Here is an 18,250-nt window from a genome sequence, read left to right on the forward strand (position 1 = left end):
CTGGATTCACCTCTCGGAGAGGGAAGACCTCAGAGGAGTGAATGGAAGTCACACTGACCTCCTACCAGGATCAATCTGGAATTACAACTCACTTGTGGAGAAACCACTCCGAACAAAAAACTGAATAGCCAGAGAGAAGCATGTAAATTTGGACATACAGAACCAGCTTCAGCACAACCTGTCTGGTAAGGAGTGCAGTGGAGACTTGAGAGGGCTGGCTGGGCACCCACAGGCGGCAGTGCTGGTGGGATAATTAAGCAGCCGTTTGGATCCCCCAGAGAAGATTGGGGTCTAAACCCTAAGCTAGGATTCCCAGCCTAGAACACCATAGCCCAAAAAGTACACAGATAACAACCAGTGGAAAAAGCAGCAGGGTTGCTCTCTGCCAGAGACAGAGGGGTGGAGACACAAGGGCCCTTTAAAGGGCCAACACACAATTTTCATTTGCAGCCACTTACCTGGGGCTCAGGCAAAGGCAGGGGCAGAGCCACTAGAAATACTTGAGGAGAGATCAGGTACAGAGGCTTTGGGAAGAGAACTGAGAGAGGAGCCACGGGGATCATGGTGCTGAGTCATCCCCCAGTCAGCAGCAGCCTTCGTGCTCAGGCAGACCACTCCCCTCCCAGCAGCAGTAGCGTGAGGGGAAAAACAGCAGCCCCAAACCCAGGAGTGTCTCTGCCCTGGCCCTTTGGTACTTAAGCAGGACTGTCAGTCCCAGTGACCAGATAAACAACCGAAGTAGGCAGCCAGAGACAGCAGACCACTGGCAAAGGCGGGAAGAGTGGACTAGAGAGACTTGAAGAGAGACTGGGGACAGAGGCTTTGGGGAGTAAACTGAGAAAGTAGCCACGGGGATCCGGAACTGAGCCAACCCCTACAAGCAGTTATCATCCGGTTCAAGCAGACCATTCCTCTCTAACAAGGAACAGCCTAAGGGGAAACAGCCACCACCACAAGAGGTATTCAGCCCCGCCCTTCACTGCTTAAACCTGACTGCTGAGTGCAGAGGAAACAGATTAACAATTGAAGGAGACAGCCAGTGTACATCACTGGAATTACTGAACAGGCTGCCAAAGGTCAGACAGAGTCAACACCTGACATCACCAGAGGCAGATCCAGAAAGATAAAAAAACAGTGGTAAATGTAAGAGGCTACCCAGACAAAAGCCACTGTAGTCTTCTTCATGATTTGCAGTATTTTCTTTCCTACATAGCTTTATAATATTCATTTCTGGTCCAGCAAGTTTATATATAATAATTCACTGGGTTTTATACTATAGTGCATTTCAATACACATATTTTGCTCCCCCTCTTCTCTTAGCCCAACTTACCTTCCTCCTTGCTTGCAATATTCTCATTTCAAACTTGGTTTTCTACCTACCTACAACTTTTATCCATTCCACACTCTATTCCTCCCCTATCCAGACACTAAAAACAAATTCTCTTGTCAAAGGTCATTTCACATACTGTTGCCCAATTATTAAAATACCCGTGCTCTCTCTACACCTGTAACAAACTTTGCTAGTTGGTTGTGGGTAGGTAGTTGTTGCTGCATTGCTTTTTCAAGGCTATCTCTAGAGCTTTACTAATTCTGCATTTCAAATAACAAATTTTACTGGTCCCCTCTCCTACTCTTTTTTTTAACTCAAATTATAATTTTGCCATCTTAGCCTGTTTTTTTTCCTTTTCTTTTTTGTCTTTCTTCTATTTCTCTTTCATCCTGCCCTTTTATTTTTCTTTATTTTCCTTTGTTTTCCTTTACATCCCAAATTTTAATTTTTCCCTCATTTAGTCTGGTTTTGGTCCCTCACTCTTAGTATTCCCTCTCCCTCTATCATTATAAAATCACTTTCCATTTCTCTAAACATCTTAAGACTTTTGTTTCTTTCTTTCCTCTTATTCCAATACCACCTATGTTAATTTAGATCGTTTGTTGTTGATAGTACTCCAGTGTATCTTTTTCTCCAATATGGCTCCTCTATTTTCATTATTTAAAATTTTCCCTCCTTTTTCTTTCTCTTGCTTTATTTTCTTTTATACTATATTAACTTCTGTTTAAACCTAATATTATACACTTCCCTGCTCATACTGCATTCCCTACTCTTCATTCCCTTTCTTTATTCATGAGGTAAACGTTATCTTCTCTCCTTCCATTGCTCCAACTCCCAAGTCTTATTAGTGATCCTCCCTCTACCCTCTCAAAATCGTTTCTCTTTCAGTAGGTCATCTCATATCCACCCTCTTTCTTATAATAGTCTTAATCTGGTTATACCCTTATTAATATGGGTTCATTTGCTATTGATAGTGCAATTTTGGAGAAAGTTATATTTGCAGGTGTGGGATTGTTTCTTGGGCTCTGTGGCCTTGTTAAGGCAGCGCCTGCACAACAGCACACAAAATGTGGTGGATGAAGTGACCTTCAATCAACCAGCGGCAGGGAAGGACCCAGGAAAGAACGACCCAACAACAATCAGAACTGATTTACATCCAGAAAACCAGCATAAAAGGCATAAAGGATATACCAAGATCATCAAGTTCAGGTGAACTCACAGGCCTCCGACTATAAAAGTTCATACCACAAAGTCAGAAAGACAAAACAGACCAATTTGAGAAACAGAAGCAAACAAGAAGACTAAGAAAACACCCCTTATCTAAAAGAAAGGAGGAATCCTCAGAAAGAATGCTAAATGAAATAGATGCAACACAACTATCAGATACTCAAAAACAATGGTTATGAGGAAGCTAAATGAACTCAGTGTGAACTATCAAAACTTACAGGGAAATTACAAGGAACTTACTGCAAACTACACATCATAAAAAAGGACACAGACACAATCAACAAGGGCCAAGACAAAATGAAGAACACAATTGCTGAATTAAAGAACACAGTAGAAGGAATCAAAAGCAGACTCGATGAAGCAGAAGACCCAATCAGTGAGCTGGAGGACAAAGTAGAAAAGCCTCTCAAAAACACCAAGAAAAAGAAAAAAGACTGAAAAAGAATGAAGAGGTGTTAAGGGAAATGCAGGACAACATGAAACAGAATAATATCCGTATCATAGGGAGACCAGAAGGAGAAGAGGAGCAGAGGATAGAGTACCTGTTTGAAAAAGTAATGATGGAAAACTTCCCTAATTTGATGAGATAAGAAGCCACACTATTCCAGGAAGTAAACCAGGTCCCAAAAAGAGGAACCCAAAGAGGCCAGCTGCAAGACACATCATAATGAAAATAGTAAAATTTCAAGACAAAGAGAGAATCTTAAAGGACACAAGGGAGAAACATGAAGTAACATACAAGAGAGCACCAATAAGGCTACAGATGACTTCTCAAGAGAAATATTAGAAGCCAGAAGAGAATGTCAAGAAATATTCCAAAAAATGAAAAACAAAGGCTTGCAACCAAGACTACTCAATCCAGCAAGGCTCTCAATTAAAATGGAAGGCTAAATAAGGAGCTTTCCAGACAAAAGAAGGCTAAAACAATAAACATCCACCAAAGCAGCACTGCAAGATATGCTGAACGGATGGCTTTAAGAGGAGGAAGAAAAACAGTCAGAGAAAAAGGAACACAGTTACAAGGGAGTAAAATGGCAATGAACAAGTACGTATCAAAAATAAGCTTAAACGTAAAAGGATTAAATGCTCCAATCAAAAGACAGAATAGCTGAATGGATAAGAAACCATGACCCACACATACACTGCCTACAAGAGACCCAACTCAGCACAAAAGACCTACACAGACTGAAAGTTAAAGGCTGGAAACAAATTTTCCAAACAAACGGACAGGAAAAAAAAGACAGGGTTAAAATATTCCTATCAGACAAAATAGACTTCAAAACAAGGGCCATAAAGAGAGACCCAGAAGGTCATTTCATAATACTCAAGGGAAGACTCCACCAAGAAGACATTAACATTGTAAATATATATGCACTTAACAGGAGCAACTAAATACATAAAGAAAACCTTTAAGAACTTCAAGAAAGATATTGACAACACCACAATTATAGTAGGGGACTTTAACACCCCACCGTCAAAAATGGACAGGTCTTCCAAACAAAATATCAACAAAGATATTGTGGCATTAAACAATGCCCTAGATGAAATGGACTTAAATGATATATATATAGAGCCTTTCATCCCAAAGAAGCAAAATACACATTCATTTCAAATGCACATGGAACCTTTTCAAAGATAGACCACATGAGAGGACAGAAAACAAACCTCAACAAATTCAAGAAAACTGAAATCGTATCAAGCATTTTCTCCGACTACAAAGGCCTGAAACTAGAACCAACCCCAAGGAAAAAAAAACCCAAAACACTCAAAATCATGGAGACTGAATACCATGATACTAAACAATGAATGGGTGAAGAATGAGATTAGGGAAGAAATCAAAGAAGTTTCTGGAAACAAATGAAAATGAACTCACAACAACCCCAAACTTATGGGACACAGCAAAGGCAGTCCTGAGAGGGAAGTTCAGAGCAATACAGACCTACATAAAAAGAATAGAAACATCGCAAATAAACGACCTAACCCTACACCTACAAGAACTCGAGGAAAAACAACAAAGACACCCCAGAGCAAGTAGAAGGAAGGAAATAACCAAGATCAGAGCAAAATTAAATGAAAAAGAGACTAAAAGCACAATTCTAAGGATCAATGAATACAGGAACTGGTTCTTAGAATAGATAAACAAAATTGACAAACCCTCAAGCTGGGTTATCAAGAAAAAAAGACAGGAGATCCAAATAAACACAATCAGAAATGAAAGAGGAGAGATTACAACTGATACCACAGAAATACAAAGGACTGTAAGAAATTACTACAAAGAACTGTATGCCAAGAAATTTGAAAACCTAGGTGGAATGGACACATTTCTAGAAAAATATAATCTTCCAAAAATGAATGAAGAAGAAGCAGAAAACCTGAACACACCAATAACAGCACACGAAATTGAAGCAGTCATCAAAAAACTCCCAACACACAGAAACCTTGGCCCAGATGGTTTCACAGGAGAATTCTACAAAGCATTTAAGGAAGAGCTAACCCCTATCCTTCACAGATTATTTAAAAAAATCCAAGAAGAGGGAAGACACCCGAACTCTTTTTTGAACCAGCATCATAGTATTCCCAAAATCAGATAAAGACATAACAAAAAAAGAAAACTTCAGGCCAATATCACTGATGAACATAGATGCTAAAATCCTCAACAAAATATTGGCAAACCGCATCCAGCAATACATTAAACAGATCATACACCATGACCAAGTGGGATGCATCCCAAGGTTGAAAGGATGGTACAATATTCGCAAATCAATAAACATAATACACCACATAAATAAAACGGAAGACAGGATCACATGATCATATCAATACATGCAGAAAAAGCATTTGATAAGATATAGCACCCATTTCTGATAAAAACACTCAGCAAAATGGGAATAGAGGGAGCATTCCTCAACATAATAAGCACCATATATGATATCTACAGCCAACATTATACTGAATGGACAAAAACTTAGAGCTTTCCCACTAAGATCAGGAAGAAGACAAGGATGCCCTCTCTCACCACTCCTATTCAATATAGTATTGGAAATCCTAGCCACAGCAATCAGACAAGAAAAAGAAATATTAGGCATCCAATTTGGAAAGGAGGAAATAAACTGTCACTGTTTGCAGATGACATGATAGTGTATATGGAAAATCCTATAGACTCCACCAAAAAACTACTCAACCTAATAAGTAAATTTGGCAAAACAGCTGGATACAAAGTCAGTACTCAGAAATCAAAGGCATTCCCGTATACCAACAACAAAACTGCAGAAACAGAAATTAGGAAAAAAATCCCATTTGATATAGCAACAAGAAAAATAAAGTACCTAGGAATAAACCTAACCAAGGAGGTAAAAGTCCTGTACTCAGAAAACAACACAACACTGAGGAAAGAAATTAAGGAAGACACAAACAAATGGAAGCATGTAGTGTGCTCATGGATTGGAAGAATTAACATCATCAAAATGGCCATACTACCCAAAGCAATCTATAGATTCAATGCAATCCCTATTAAAGTACCTATGACATATTTCACAGATATAGAACAAACATTTCAGAAATTTATATGGAACCATGAATGACCCCGAATAGCTGCAGCAATTTTGAGAAAGAAGAACAAAGCAGGAGGGATCACAATACCTGATATCAAACTGTATTACAAGGCCACTGTAATCAAAACAGCCTGGTACTGGCATAAAAGCAAGCACATAGACCAATGGAACAGAACAGAGAGCCCAGAAATAAACCCAAGTCTTTACGGTCAATTAATATTTGACAAAGGGGGAAGCATACAATGGAGTAAAAACAGCCTCTTCAACAGATGGTGTTGGGAGATCTGGACAGCTATGTGCAAAAAAATGAAACTCGGTCACCAACTTACACCACACACACAAATAAATTCAAGGTGGATAAAAGACTTAAACATAAGTCATAACACCATAAAAGTCCTAGAGGAAAACACTGGCAGGAAAATCTCAGACATTCCACGCAGCAACATCCTCAAAGACATGTCCTCTGAAGCAAGGGACATGAAAGAATAAACAAATGGAACCTCATCAAAATAAAAAGCTTCTGCATTGCTAAAGAAAACAGCATTAAAATAAAAAGAGAACCAACAGTATGGGAAAACATATTTGCCAATGATACCTCAGACAAGGGTTTGATCTCCAAAATATATAAAGAACTCAAAGGACTCCACTCCAGGAAGACTAATGACCCAATTATAAAGTGGGCAAAGGACTTGAACAGACACTTCTCCAAGGAGGACATACAGAGAGCCCAGACACCTATGAAAAGATGCTCAGCATCACTAGCCATCAGAGAGATGCAAATTTAAGTCACAAGGAGGTACCATCTCACACAAGTCAGAGTGGCCCACATAAACAAATCCACCAACAAATGTTGGAGAGGATGCGGAGAAAAGGGAACCCTAGTGCACTGTTGGTGGGAATGCAGACTGGTGAGGCCACTGTGGAAAACAGTATGGAATTTCCTCAGAAAACTAAAAATGGAACTGCCTTTTGACTCAGCCTTTCCACTGCTGGGATTATATCCTAATAGCCCTGTAACACCAATCCAAAAGAACCTATGCACTCCTATGTTCATAGCAGCACAATGTACAATAGCCAAGTGGTGGAAGCAACCTAAGTGCCCATTGGCAAATGAGTGGATCAAACAAGTATGGTACATTCACACAATGGAATTCTATGCAGCAGTGAGAAAAAAAGGAGCTTATACCCTTTGTGACAGCATGGATGGAACTGGAGTGCATTATGCTAAGTGAAATAAGCCAGGCGGTGAGGGACAAATACCATATGATCTCACCTTTAAGTGCAACATAATCAACAGAAGACAAAAAGCAAACAAAATATAACGAGAGTCACTGAAGTTAAGAACAATCTAACAATAGCTAGGGGGTAGGGGGGAGGGGGGAGGGGACAGTGGTCAGAAGGTTTCACATCACTATCATAAGAACACATGGAGAAAACCAAGGTGGAGGGTGGAAGCAAGGGAGGGAGGTGGGTTTGGCTGGAATGTGGGGGAGTGTTGGGGGGAAAATGCAGCAACTGTAATTGAACAACAATAAAATAATTTTTTAAAAATCCGCCTACCTTATTGATTCTTCCAGTAAATATCTCCTAATACAGCTTTTCTTAAATTATAAACCACCACACTCAACCAACCTGTACTTGCCTTTATCCCTTTGTCCCCCCAAAATTCTATGGTATTAGTGCTTAGGTCATATTACGGTGTGCCACAAGAAGGGCTGAACAGGTACAAGAGGTCTGTCTAGGCAATATGACTGTCTCAGAAATTACAGAAATAACAGTGACAAGAGATTACTACTAAAACATAGGTTCAAATTCTAATTGTGGTTTTGAAAGGATTTGAAGTCAGAATACCTGAGTTTAAATCCCAATTCTGTCACTCATTAGCTGTTAGTCAAATTATTTAAATTGTACAATCCTTAGTATCCTCACTTTTAAAAAGAAGATACACCTACTTCAGAGAGTAGTTGTAAAGATTAAATTAGGGTAGGCTGTGAAATATCTGATAGTACCTGACACAAAGTAAAAGTCTATTAAGTGTCTGCCTTTTAGGAAGAAAAAGGAATGATAATCCAAAACAGAAGTTCCTGTGGAAAATTTAGTCCCTTAGAAGTAAATCACAATTTCAGAAGCAGTACATAGAAGAAATAACATTAAGAAAATTTTAAAAGCATTAAAAATACTCAAGAGGTCCAAGTCCCTATAGGGTACCTTGAGAAATCCTAGGGAGACAAGATGGAAAGAGAAAGTACAAGGTATTGCATTTTTGAGAATGTCTAAGTTAGATCTGGTTATAGCAAAGAAAAAAAATAAAATAGATGAAGCAAAGTTTTGGCAAGCAAAATAAATGGCTAGCTCATTCTTAAATATTAAAAAGCTTGATGAGACTTAGAAAGTTTTAAACAGAGACCACTGTAAGTAATCAACCTATATTCATCATTAGAATTTCATTTCATTAACTACAAAACTTTTAAGTATCAAAAAAGTGTTAGATGCTGTTTTTACTAATAATTTTTATTTTTCATATCAATGTGTAAACAAAGTAAGGAATATAAGATTTGTGGAATACCTATTTCACAAAAACTGTGAGATAAATATTAAGTGATAAATGTTATCCACATTATCAGCTGAAGAGCTGAGAAAAAGAAGGCTTAGGCAGTAACTAACTAGTTCCATTATAATCATTCAAATAGATTATAATAAAGCTAGAATTTTAACCAAGACTGTATTCTAAGCTACTATCAATAAGATTGTAAGTCAAGAGAAATATCCTGACATATACAGCTCCAAGTGTGTCTTTTCTCTACCACAGAGCCTCTCAATAAAGCTTTTTTTCTCCCACACAAAGTCAACCTGATAAACCACCCAATTTGTACTACCACATAAATGGCACATTTTAAAAAAGCACCGAGAGCACTATTACTATTATTTTATATGATTACAAATTTGAAACAAATTAGCTAGTATTTACTTTACATTCAGTGGTGTTCTCAATTATATTCAATATATATGGTAGCAACAGCATTTGCAGGTGGATAGTGCTTTTTTTATAAGGTAAATTCCATATAAGCAGTGTCAAACCAGGCAGAGTGCTGTAGGTGAAACCAGAGTGAGCAAAGACAAGCAACTGAACATATCTGAGGGCCTAGAAAAAAGGAAGATCTAAAATACATTTCTCACATTCATTAGGTATTTTTAAAGTATGCTTTCACAGGCATATTATTAAGTGCAGTAACAGCCAACATTCTCCTCTTCAATTGTCTATACTCTGTTTTAGTTGTTGTAAAGTGTTTTTGCTGTTGTTAACACTGAAACCTGATTTAGGTAAACAAACACACACATACACACACTTACTTATCCCAATAATAAACTCCCATATGAAAAAGGAAAATGATCTTCATTCTACAACAGAGGAAAACTATAATAAATTCTGGACCATAAATTCCTTATCTTATTACTACTGACATATTTTGATGCAACATGAAGATTTTGACAGTCTTCCAGTAATAGTCTACGAGCATTATGAACTCACACATTCATCACAGGCACAAAGAGGACCTCTGGATGAAGATAAAAACCACACATGTAGCTTCCAGTCAACGTGGAGGTGTAGGTAAATACTTTTCACCTCACTGCATAATTGTAAGAAGGAACTTAAAAATGAAAAACACCCAGAAGTGTCAGAAAATCACCTAGAAAAACACCCACAACTGTATGGAAGTCTGACAACCAAGGATTTAAAGAAGCTATATCCATCCAGATGGGTAGCAGGGGAGAAGAAGGGGAATCTGGTTAAGAGGGCGTGGTGTGGCAGTTGCGAGCCAGAGGCAGTGAAGTGGTGGTGGCAGTGGGCAGAGTAGGTGGTGCCACATAAACGTGTGGTGGATAAAATTCAGGGGAGCACCCTGTGAGTGAGCCATCCCAGTCCTGCTGCGAGACCCTGCAGCCCAGGGTTCCAGTTTAGGGGAAAATAAAGCCTCATAACTTCTGGCTGTAAACCCAGTGGGGGTTGGGGTGGTGAAGAAACTGCCAGTTTCACAGGACAGCCGGGAATATAACCAAACCTACCCACTCTGGGAACCACAACCAGGACAGCTGCTGGAGGGGCGCCAGTTCCATATCTCAGAAGCCCGCCAAGAGCAACACTACACCTCCTCTTCCACCCTGCCTCCTCACTCATGGAGCCACAAAGCCTCCAATCAGGTTGTCCCACCCTGGCAAATAGCCAAGGATCTGCCCCATACAACTTAACAGGTGCACTAAGACAGGAAATCAAAGCAGCTCTACCTAGTACACAGACACAGGGAGGCTGCAAAAATGAGAAGACAAAGAAATACAGCCCAAATGAAGGAAGAGAACAGAACAAAACCCCTGAAAAAGAACTAAGAGATGCAGCAATAGCCAACCCATCAGACACAGAGTTCAAAACACTGGTGGTCAGAATGCTCAAAGACCTCACCGAATATGGCAAAGCATAAGGGAAGAAATGAAAACTATACTAAGGGGAATAAAGAAAAATCCACAGGAAACCAATAGTGAAGGCAAGGAAGCTGGGATTCAAACAAACAATATGGGACATAAGGAAGAAATAAACATTTAACCAGAACAAAATGAACATACAAGAATTCAATAACACTAGGAGAGTTTACAAAGACTCTGAGACATCTCCAAAAGGGTCAACATCTGAATCACAGGTATGCTAGAAGGTGAAGAGGAAGAGCAAGAAATTGAAAACTTACTTGAAAAAAAATGAAAGAAAACTTTCCTAATTTGGCAAAGGAACTAGACATACAAGTCCAGGAAGCACAGAGAGTCCCAAACAAGTTGGACCCAAAGAGGTCCCCACCAAGACACATCATCATTAAGTTACCCAAGATTAAAGACAAAGAGAGAATCTTAAAAACAGCAAGAGAAAGGCAGAGAGTTACCTACAAAGCCCGTAAGACTATCAGCTGATATGGCAAAAGAAACCTGGCAGGCAAGGGATTGGCAATAAGTACACAAAAGGATGAAAAGCAAGGACCTAGAACCAAGATTACTCTATCCAGAAAAGGTATCATTTAGAATTGAAAGACAGATAAACTGCTTTCCAGACAAGGTAAAACTAAAGGAGTTCATCATCACCGAGCCTTTATTACATGAAATGTTAAAGGGTCTTATTTAAGAAAAAGAAGATCAAAAAACTATGAACATTAAAATGACAACTTACAACTATCAACAACTGAATCTAAGAAACAAAAGCAAAACCAAAAACTAAGCAAAGACTAGAATAGGAACAGAATCATAGATACGGAGATCATTTGGAGTGTTATCAGCTGGGAGGGGGAAGGGGGAGAAGGGGAAAAGGTATAAGGATTTAGAAGCATAATTGGCTAGGTACAGAATAGAGAGGGGGAGGTTAAGAACAGTATGGGAAATGGAGAAGCCAAAAATCTTATATGCATGACCCATGGACATGAACTAAGGGGGGAATCACTGGAGGGAAGGGGGTACCAGGCAGGGGGGAGGGAAAAACTGGGGCAACTGTAATAGCATAATCAACAAAATATACTTTTAAAAAATAAAAAGATGTAAATTAAAAAAAAAAACCCTCAACTACACATCTACACAGAGGTGGACAGGCATTCTAGGAACCTCTTGTGACATCTACTGAGTTTCAGTCGTAGCACTGACCTGGCTTTCTCATCCAAGTATAGATAACTGATTATTTCTTCACTGCCTCCCAAACCATTCACCAGGTGACACACTCTCAACAGTTAACACCTTTCATTTTAATTAATATCAATCACTATTACTACGCCCCATTCTCCACGCACCCTTAATCACTACTGCTGTAATACCACCCCCCAGTTAACCAATGCTACAACATAGACTCACTCCTATGAGCATTTCAAGCTGAAAAGAACGTTGACACTCACCTATTGCAAGTGCCTCATTTAGTATTTGAGGAAACTGGCCCATAGCAATTTAAGTGATTTAAGTAAGAAACTAAAATAATTAGATATACAAAGTAGCTTCTATTGGAGGGGGTATCCACTCACTGTTAGGCACTTTACATGTATTAACCCATCAAATCACAACATTCCTTGACATAGATCTACTTTATTGCCCATATTCTTACACATGAGGAAAATTAAGGCACAGAAAAGTCAACTATAGTCACAAGGTAACTAAGTGGTAGAGCTGGGTGTTCAAACCCAGGTCTACCTTACACTATCATGACTCTCAAATCAGTACTCTTTCTACAAGATTAAGTACCTCAGACTTGCTTCTGAGGCCAAATTCATGCCCAATATATAGACAGTCCTAATTTTTATTCCCTCCCAAGTTTTAATTTAATATCCACAGCTATATACATTCATTTATTAAAGTCTTCACAATAGCTGAGGCACCTATATGGTATAATCCCTATTTTTCAAGTGAGAAAACAAACTCACAAATAATTTCACACAGAGTAATTAACACAGAGAGGTTGCCATGCTAAATTCACAAATCCTTCCAAGAATGACATTACCACATTGAAATCTTATTAAACTGGGGAACTACCTAACTACTAGTAAAAATCTGGACTGACACAGAAAATATAAACCCACTTGGTCACCAAAGAGATTGAGATTTGAAGTTAACTCTAGTCAGAAAACAATGTTGACATTTTTTCTAGCTTCCAGTGCATCATTCAGTAGATTCTGTGCCGTATACACATCAGGTCTATGGCATGAAGTGAAAAAGAAAGGAAAATAACTAGTTTTCTTCATGTTCATGTGTTAATCACTGAAGTTACTAGAATATTTAGACCCCAAAGGGCATCATTTTATTAATTGTATTGAAAATCTGTGCTTCCTCTGTGTACCATTTTGATGATACACGTGAGGACTTTAGGTGGCACATGGGTAATTCATACTAATTACTTTAGTATTAAAAATGTTCTAAGTGATTTAAAAAGATGACTAGTGCAACAAACCAATAGTTTCAGACCTTACTTTTCACAAGATTAAGGGGAAAATTTTAAGTTACTATACCTGAGAGGCGTAAAATGATGGGTTGAATTCTATCCATAATCTTTTTCCATTTTAAAAATACTGAAAAAAATGTAAGCCAACCTAAAGAAGACTATTATGTGAATATTTATACAATTATACAGATGTTACAAGATGTTATGTGAGACTAAACGATGTTCAAATGTTTAATAAATACTATGTTATACAAAACACAATTCCTTCCCTTAAGATATCCACAGAACTATCTAACAGCTTCATGGGCTTAAGGAAATTTTCTCTATAATAATGTAGGTCTTAGTGTTGATAACTACTTTTAAGAAACCTAACTTTTATTTTCTTACTTGTCAAAATTGGTGAACAAGGAACTTTAAAGTGCAGGGAGAATAAAAGCAGACTCACTATAAGCATTATCTAAAAGCAGACTCACTATACGCATTATCAACACAAAAACAGCTACTATTTATTGAGTAGTTATTGTTTACCAAAAATTTGCTAAGTTTTTCGTGTATTTACATATTCATACTATGAGGTACTTTTTATAGATGAGGAAACGAACTTAACAGCATCTAACTTAAAAAATTTTCCTAAATAGTGTAATTCTTAGAATATGGCATAAAGAGAAAGAGTGTAGCCAAAACCCAATTAACCAAAAACATTTACAACAAAACTAGCTGACAAGGTAGTTTCACAAACCACCCCCCAAAAAATAGGTAAGGAACAAATGACAGTTACATGACCTTTACATCAAGACCTGTGAAAGAGAAAGCAGAGGAAAGTCATGGTGCACCTGAAGGGCCTAGGAATAAATAGGAAGACCACAATAAACCAATAGGTATATTCACTAGATACTATGCAAGACAATTTGGGAATAGCAACTGAAAGAGAGATTGGTTCTGCCTACACCAGTAGTGACCAAATAGAAGGGACCTGCAGGGAGAGGTGAAAGGGAGAAGCCATCTTGCTCCCATGAGGTTGAAAGTCACCCACCAGACTCCCATCCAGAGGTGACCCCACAATGAGAAAGGGAGCAATAAAGATGAAGAAAAGACAAGGTGCAAATGAAAGTAGAAGTAGAGAGAAAGCCTGGAAATTTCAGAAAGCAAACTGCCATGTTCTTAAACACTTCACAAAACAATGGAAGAGCTCTGTTAATTTAGTAAAATCAGAATGGAATTAAATTAAAATTTTCACTTTGAAAAACACTGTTGAGAATGAAAAGACAAGCCACACCGTGGTACCAAATTGTATGTCAGATAAAAGACTTGTATCCATAATAAACAAAGGACTCTAAAACCCAATCAGAGAATAACCCAGTTTTAAAATGGGCAAAGACTTAGAACAACTTACCAACAAAGATATACAAATAGCAAATAAAACACAGGAAAAAATGCTCAACATCATTAGTCATTAGGGGACTACAAAATAAAACCACTATGCAACATGCACCTGCTAGAATGGCTAAAATGAATTAAGACTGACCATACTAAGTGCTGGAAAGGATGTGGCAAAACTGAACTCGACTCCCATAATGCCAGTGGAAATGCAAACTGGTATAATCACTCTGGAAAAGTTTGGCAGTTTTGTAAAGAAATAAACATACAAATACCATATAATTCAGCCATTCCACTTCCGGGTTTTTATCTAAAAGTAAAGAATGCCTGTGTCCATACCAAGATTTGTACACAAATGTTCACAGCAGCAATTTCTTATAATACAAAAAACGGGAAACCCAAATATGCATCAACAAGCAAGTGTATAAAAAATTGTAGTATTTTCATAAAACAAATACTCAGAAATAAAAAAGGAGTGAACTGTTGATATCTGTAACAACACTGGATCAATCTCAGGATAATTATGTTGAGTAAAAGAATCATTTTCCTGAAATTAAAAAAAAGTCTGAAAAACTTGAAAATATATACGTACATATATACAAACACATATTGAAGAAGCATGCCACATCCTGAATATACTCAAAATCCCGATCACTAAGACATAGTTTAGAAAAATTACTCTACTTCAAAGAAAAAGAAAAAATCCTTTGGGAATCTAGGCAAAAAGAATAGGTAGTTTATAAAATAAGGAGAATCAGATTTTGACAGGAACCTTTTAAGTTGGGAAAAACAATGGAAGTAACATATTTAAGCTACTCAATGGCAAAAACTGTGAAGCGATTTTATTTTCAAATTGACCTTCAAGGACAAACGTATCAAAATGTTAACAATGCACAAGAACTCCACAAATATTGTTCCCACGAGCCCTGCCTAATGAATCTACTAGAGAATGAGCTTCAAACAACCAGACTAGAAACAGTGACATAAGGACTAGTGGTGAGCATTGCATGACTGCTGTAAAACTAAGTATAAATGATGATTAAGAGAGAGAGCTACATACTCAGATATGTAGATACAACTAATTTTTTTTACAAATGGCTAGAAATTGGGGGGATACATGTAAGAAAAATTTTAACAATCTTAGTAGTTATAATGGTGGTGTGTAATGTTAGATATAGTCAGTAATTATGGGATATCCTAACTCTACTATGTCCTTGAGAACCAGGATTTTTGATGTGGAAGTTAAAAAAAAAAAAGCACCAAAAATCTGTAGCTGTGATTTTTGAATTGGAAGTATCAGAATGAATCAGGAAGTATTTTATCTAGTTCTGTCCACTAAAGAGGCTAGAAACAATGACCAACTCAATAATAAGCATCTCCAGCACCCAGATTGTAGGCTTTAAACTCCATTTCCCACTAACAGAAGACAGGGCTTCTTCAGAAATGGCTGGTTACAGGTCTGAGGGAGGAAATGAATTTAGAACATATTCTCATACCAGAGATAAGGATGCTACTAAAGACTACTAGGCCTTAAAGTCAAAAGACTCTAGAATCAATTGGAAAAGGCTGCCACAGGCCAAAGTTGACATAATTTGACCCTCAAAAAGAAAAATTGCAACTAAAACCCATCGAATTATTTAAATCCATGATTTAAACCCACCTCATCTTTCTGTTTATTCAGCACATAATATTAAGTTAGAAACTGTGACCTTTGGAAAAGTTGCTCAAGAAAGCGTACCATTTTCAGGAGAAGTAGCCCTTTCAACATAAAAACAATTTTTCTGAGGTGGCCAAAAACAATTTGGGGGTTGCTCCGGACAGATTAAAAAAAATCTCCCTCTTTGTTTTGATACCCCATGTTTTGACATCTTCCCCAAATTCCTACAGTAGATGTTTATAGGTAGTTCTTTAATAGACTGGGAAGGAAAATTGTTCCAAAGCCTTTTCATTTTCCAACACCCCCCTCCTCAGTGAGAACCCATTCTTATAATTCTAAAATCTCTCTACAGCTAAAAATACAAAGGTCAAACCAATTTTTTTTAATGAAAAATAAACAGCCTAGCTATCCCTGATTTTCACTCATAAAAAAGCTTCTAATATTGCTGCTGTTAAAAATTCATCTTATCAATGAAAATAAAAACTACTATGGAATTTTTATCTTAAGCAACTCATCCACCCTAAAACATCTGTTCTTGCTGTTCTTTAGATTTTCACTCTCTTATTATATCCTCAAAAGTTAAAGCTCAGTTTAGCTAGAAACCGCAAATTTCAGTATCAAAGTTAAGGCATGCCCATGTTGATTATAAAAAACAAAAACCCTACAACAAAAGCTAAATGTGTAATAAAACTAAATGTATAAACATCAGCTGCTTGAATGATAAACTACTTTAACATATTTTCCAAACTCAAAAGACAACCTAACACCATCAATGATTTTAATACAGAATATGTAAATGTACGTCAGGGCTGACACTTTAAGACCTCTAGAACAAAATAATTGTTCAGAAACATCGGGTTAAATTTCCCTAGCCACTAGGTGATCCAGTCAGGGTATTAACAAGCTTTCTTTTGGAAACTTTCCCCTATACATTTATAGCCAATGTATTTTATCAAAAAGTGAAGGCAGTTTGTACAGACCTAATAAGTGGAATAATGGAAGAGGTTTTTATATTTATCTCCAAATAGTTTGATATAATCTTTTGTTGAATCTGCAACTAAAATGCTTTTCCTCCTATTATTGTAGAAAGGGATTAAGTTTGGATCAACCAGCAATTTGAAAGAAATAGTGGCAATCTAAGCATTTATGATTCAGAGATTACAAGAAAGTCACTGAAACTGTACTGCTCTCTAGGGAATTAACTTTGCCAGAGTGTGAAAGAACTCCTGCTACCCAAATTATTTACACAACACTGCAAAGAAATTCATACTATGAGTTTCAGGTTTAAAACGTTTGGAAAGAAGCCTAATGAAATGTTGAGCAGATGTACCAAGTCAGCTATCCTAGAAAGTTTACAGGACAGTCAAAAATGCAGCATCTGAAATTGGTCAGAAAAATCACCCTGAGTTCTCAAGAAAACATATAGAAGTAACACCTTAAACACCCACATATGTAAATACCACAACAAAAGGTTGGATATAGGACATTATGAGAAACTACTACCAACAAAAGAATCTGAAATAGAATGAAAACCACAAAATCCTGGAAATAAGCCTGTTATGGCCAAAAAAGGGTTATAAACTGAATAGGTATTCTTCCTTTCTCTGGCTCTTTCAGACTGGTAAATTCTAAATGCCACCAAAGCATATATGTATGTATATGTACATATATATGTATGTATGTGTACATATATATATATTTTAAAAGCTTAACAAATTTTTAAAACTCATTTCAGACCATGCACAAAGTGTATGTACTTAACTGCTTTAAATGACTGAAGCTTTACACATATTATTCAGTTCTTCTGAAATACACTTCTTCCCTTTCCCAAGCAATTCTGAATGTTATATGGGTCTATAGGTAGAAATACATGTTTTCAACTTACATTGTTTCTCCAGTCTTGGCTACATGACAAAGAAACTGATCCAGGACAGGACAAACTTCCTTTTTCCCCCTCTTCTCAAAATCTAAATAAGGAAACAAATAAAAGTTAGCAGTATTTCTCATAAGTCCACCAACCATTTCCAATGCCCTCTAAAAGCAAACTTCCAGTTCTTCATTATATTAAGATCAGGCAGAGAAAAAAAAAAAAAGCCTCTCAATCTCAACTCTCCAAGTTATACTTCCACGTTATTCTCTTCAGAGTAGTTAACAAGAAT

The 18,250-nt window shown here is 37.3% G+C and overlaps 1 protein-coding gene across 5 annotated transcripts in view; it reads right to left on the reverse strand.

Moving 5' to 3' along the window:
• The window catches only part of PPP4R2 (protein phosphatase 4 regulatory subunit 2), a 56,580-nt gene that overhangs the window by 37,310 nt on the left and 1,020 nt on the right, over nt 1-18,250 (reverse strand). For 4 of the 5 annotated variants that reach the window (XM_024556691.4, XM_024556689.3, XM_024556690.3 and 1 more), the window contains one exon: nt 17,977-18,058. In XM_024556691.4, coding sequence (XP_024412459.1) covers nt 17,977-18,058 — 82 coding nt within the window. Of the gene's footprint in view, nt 1-17,976; nt 18,129-18,250 lie in introns of those variants that run through there. The other variant, XM_024556688.3, reaches the window with a different exon arrangement.

Source organism: Desmodus rotundus, chromosome 8 (genome assembly GCF_022682495.2).
Source record: "Desmodus rotundus isolate HL8 chromosome 8, HLdesRot8A.1, whole genome shotgun sequence".
Taxonomy (NCBI): Eukaryota; Metazoa; Chordata; class Mammalia; order Chiroptera; family Phyllostomidae; genus Desmodus; species Desmodus rotundus.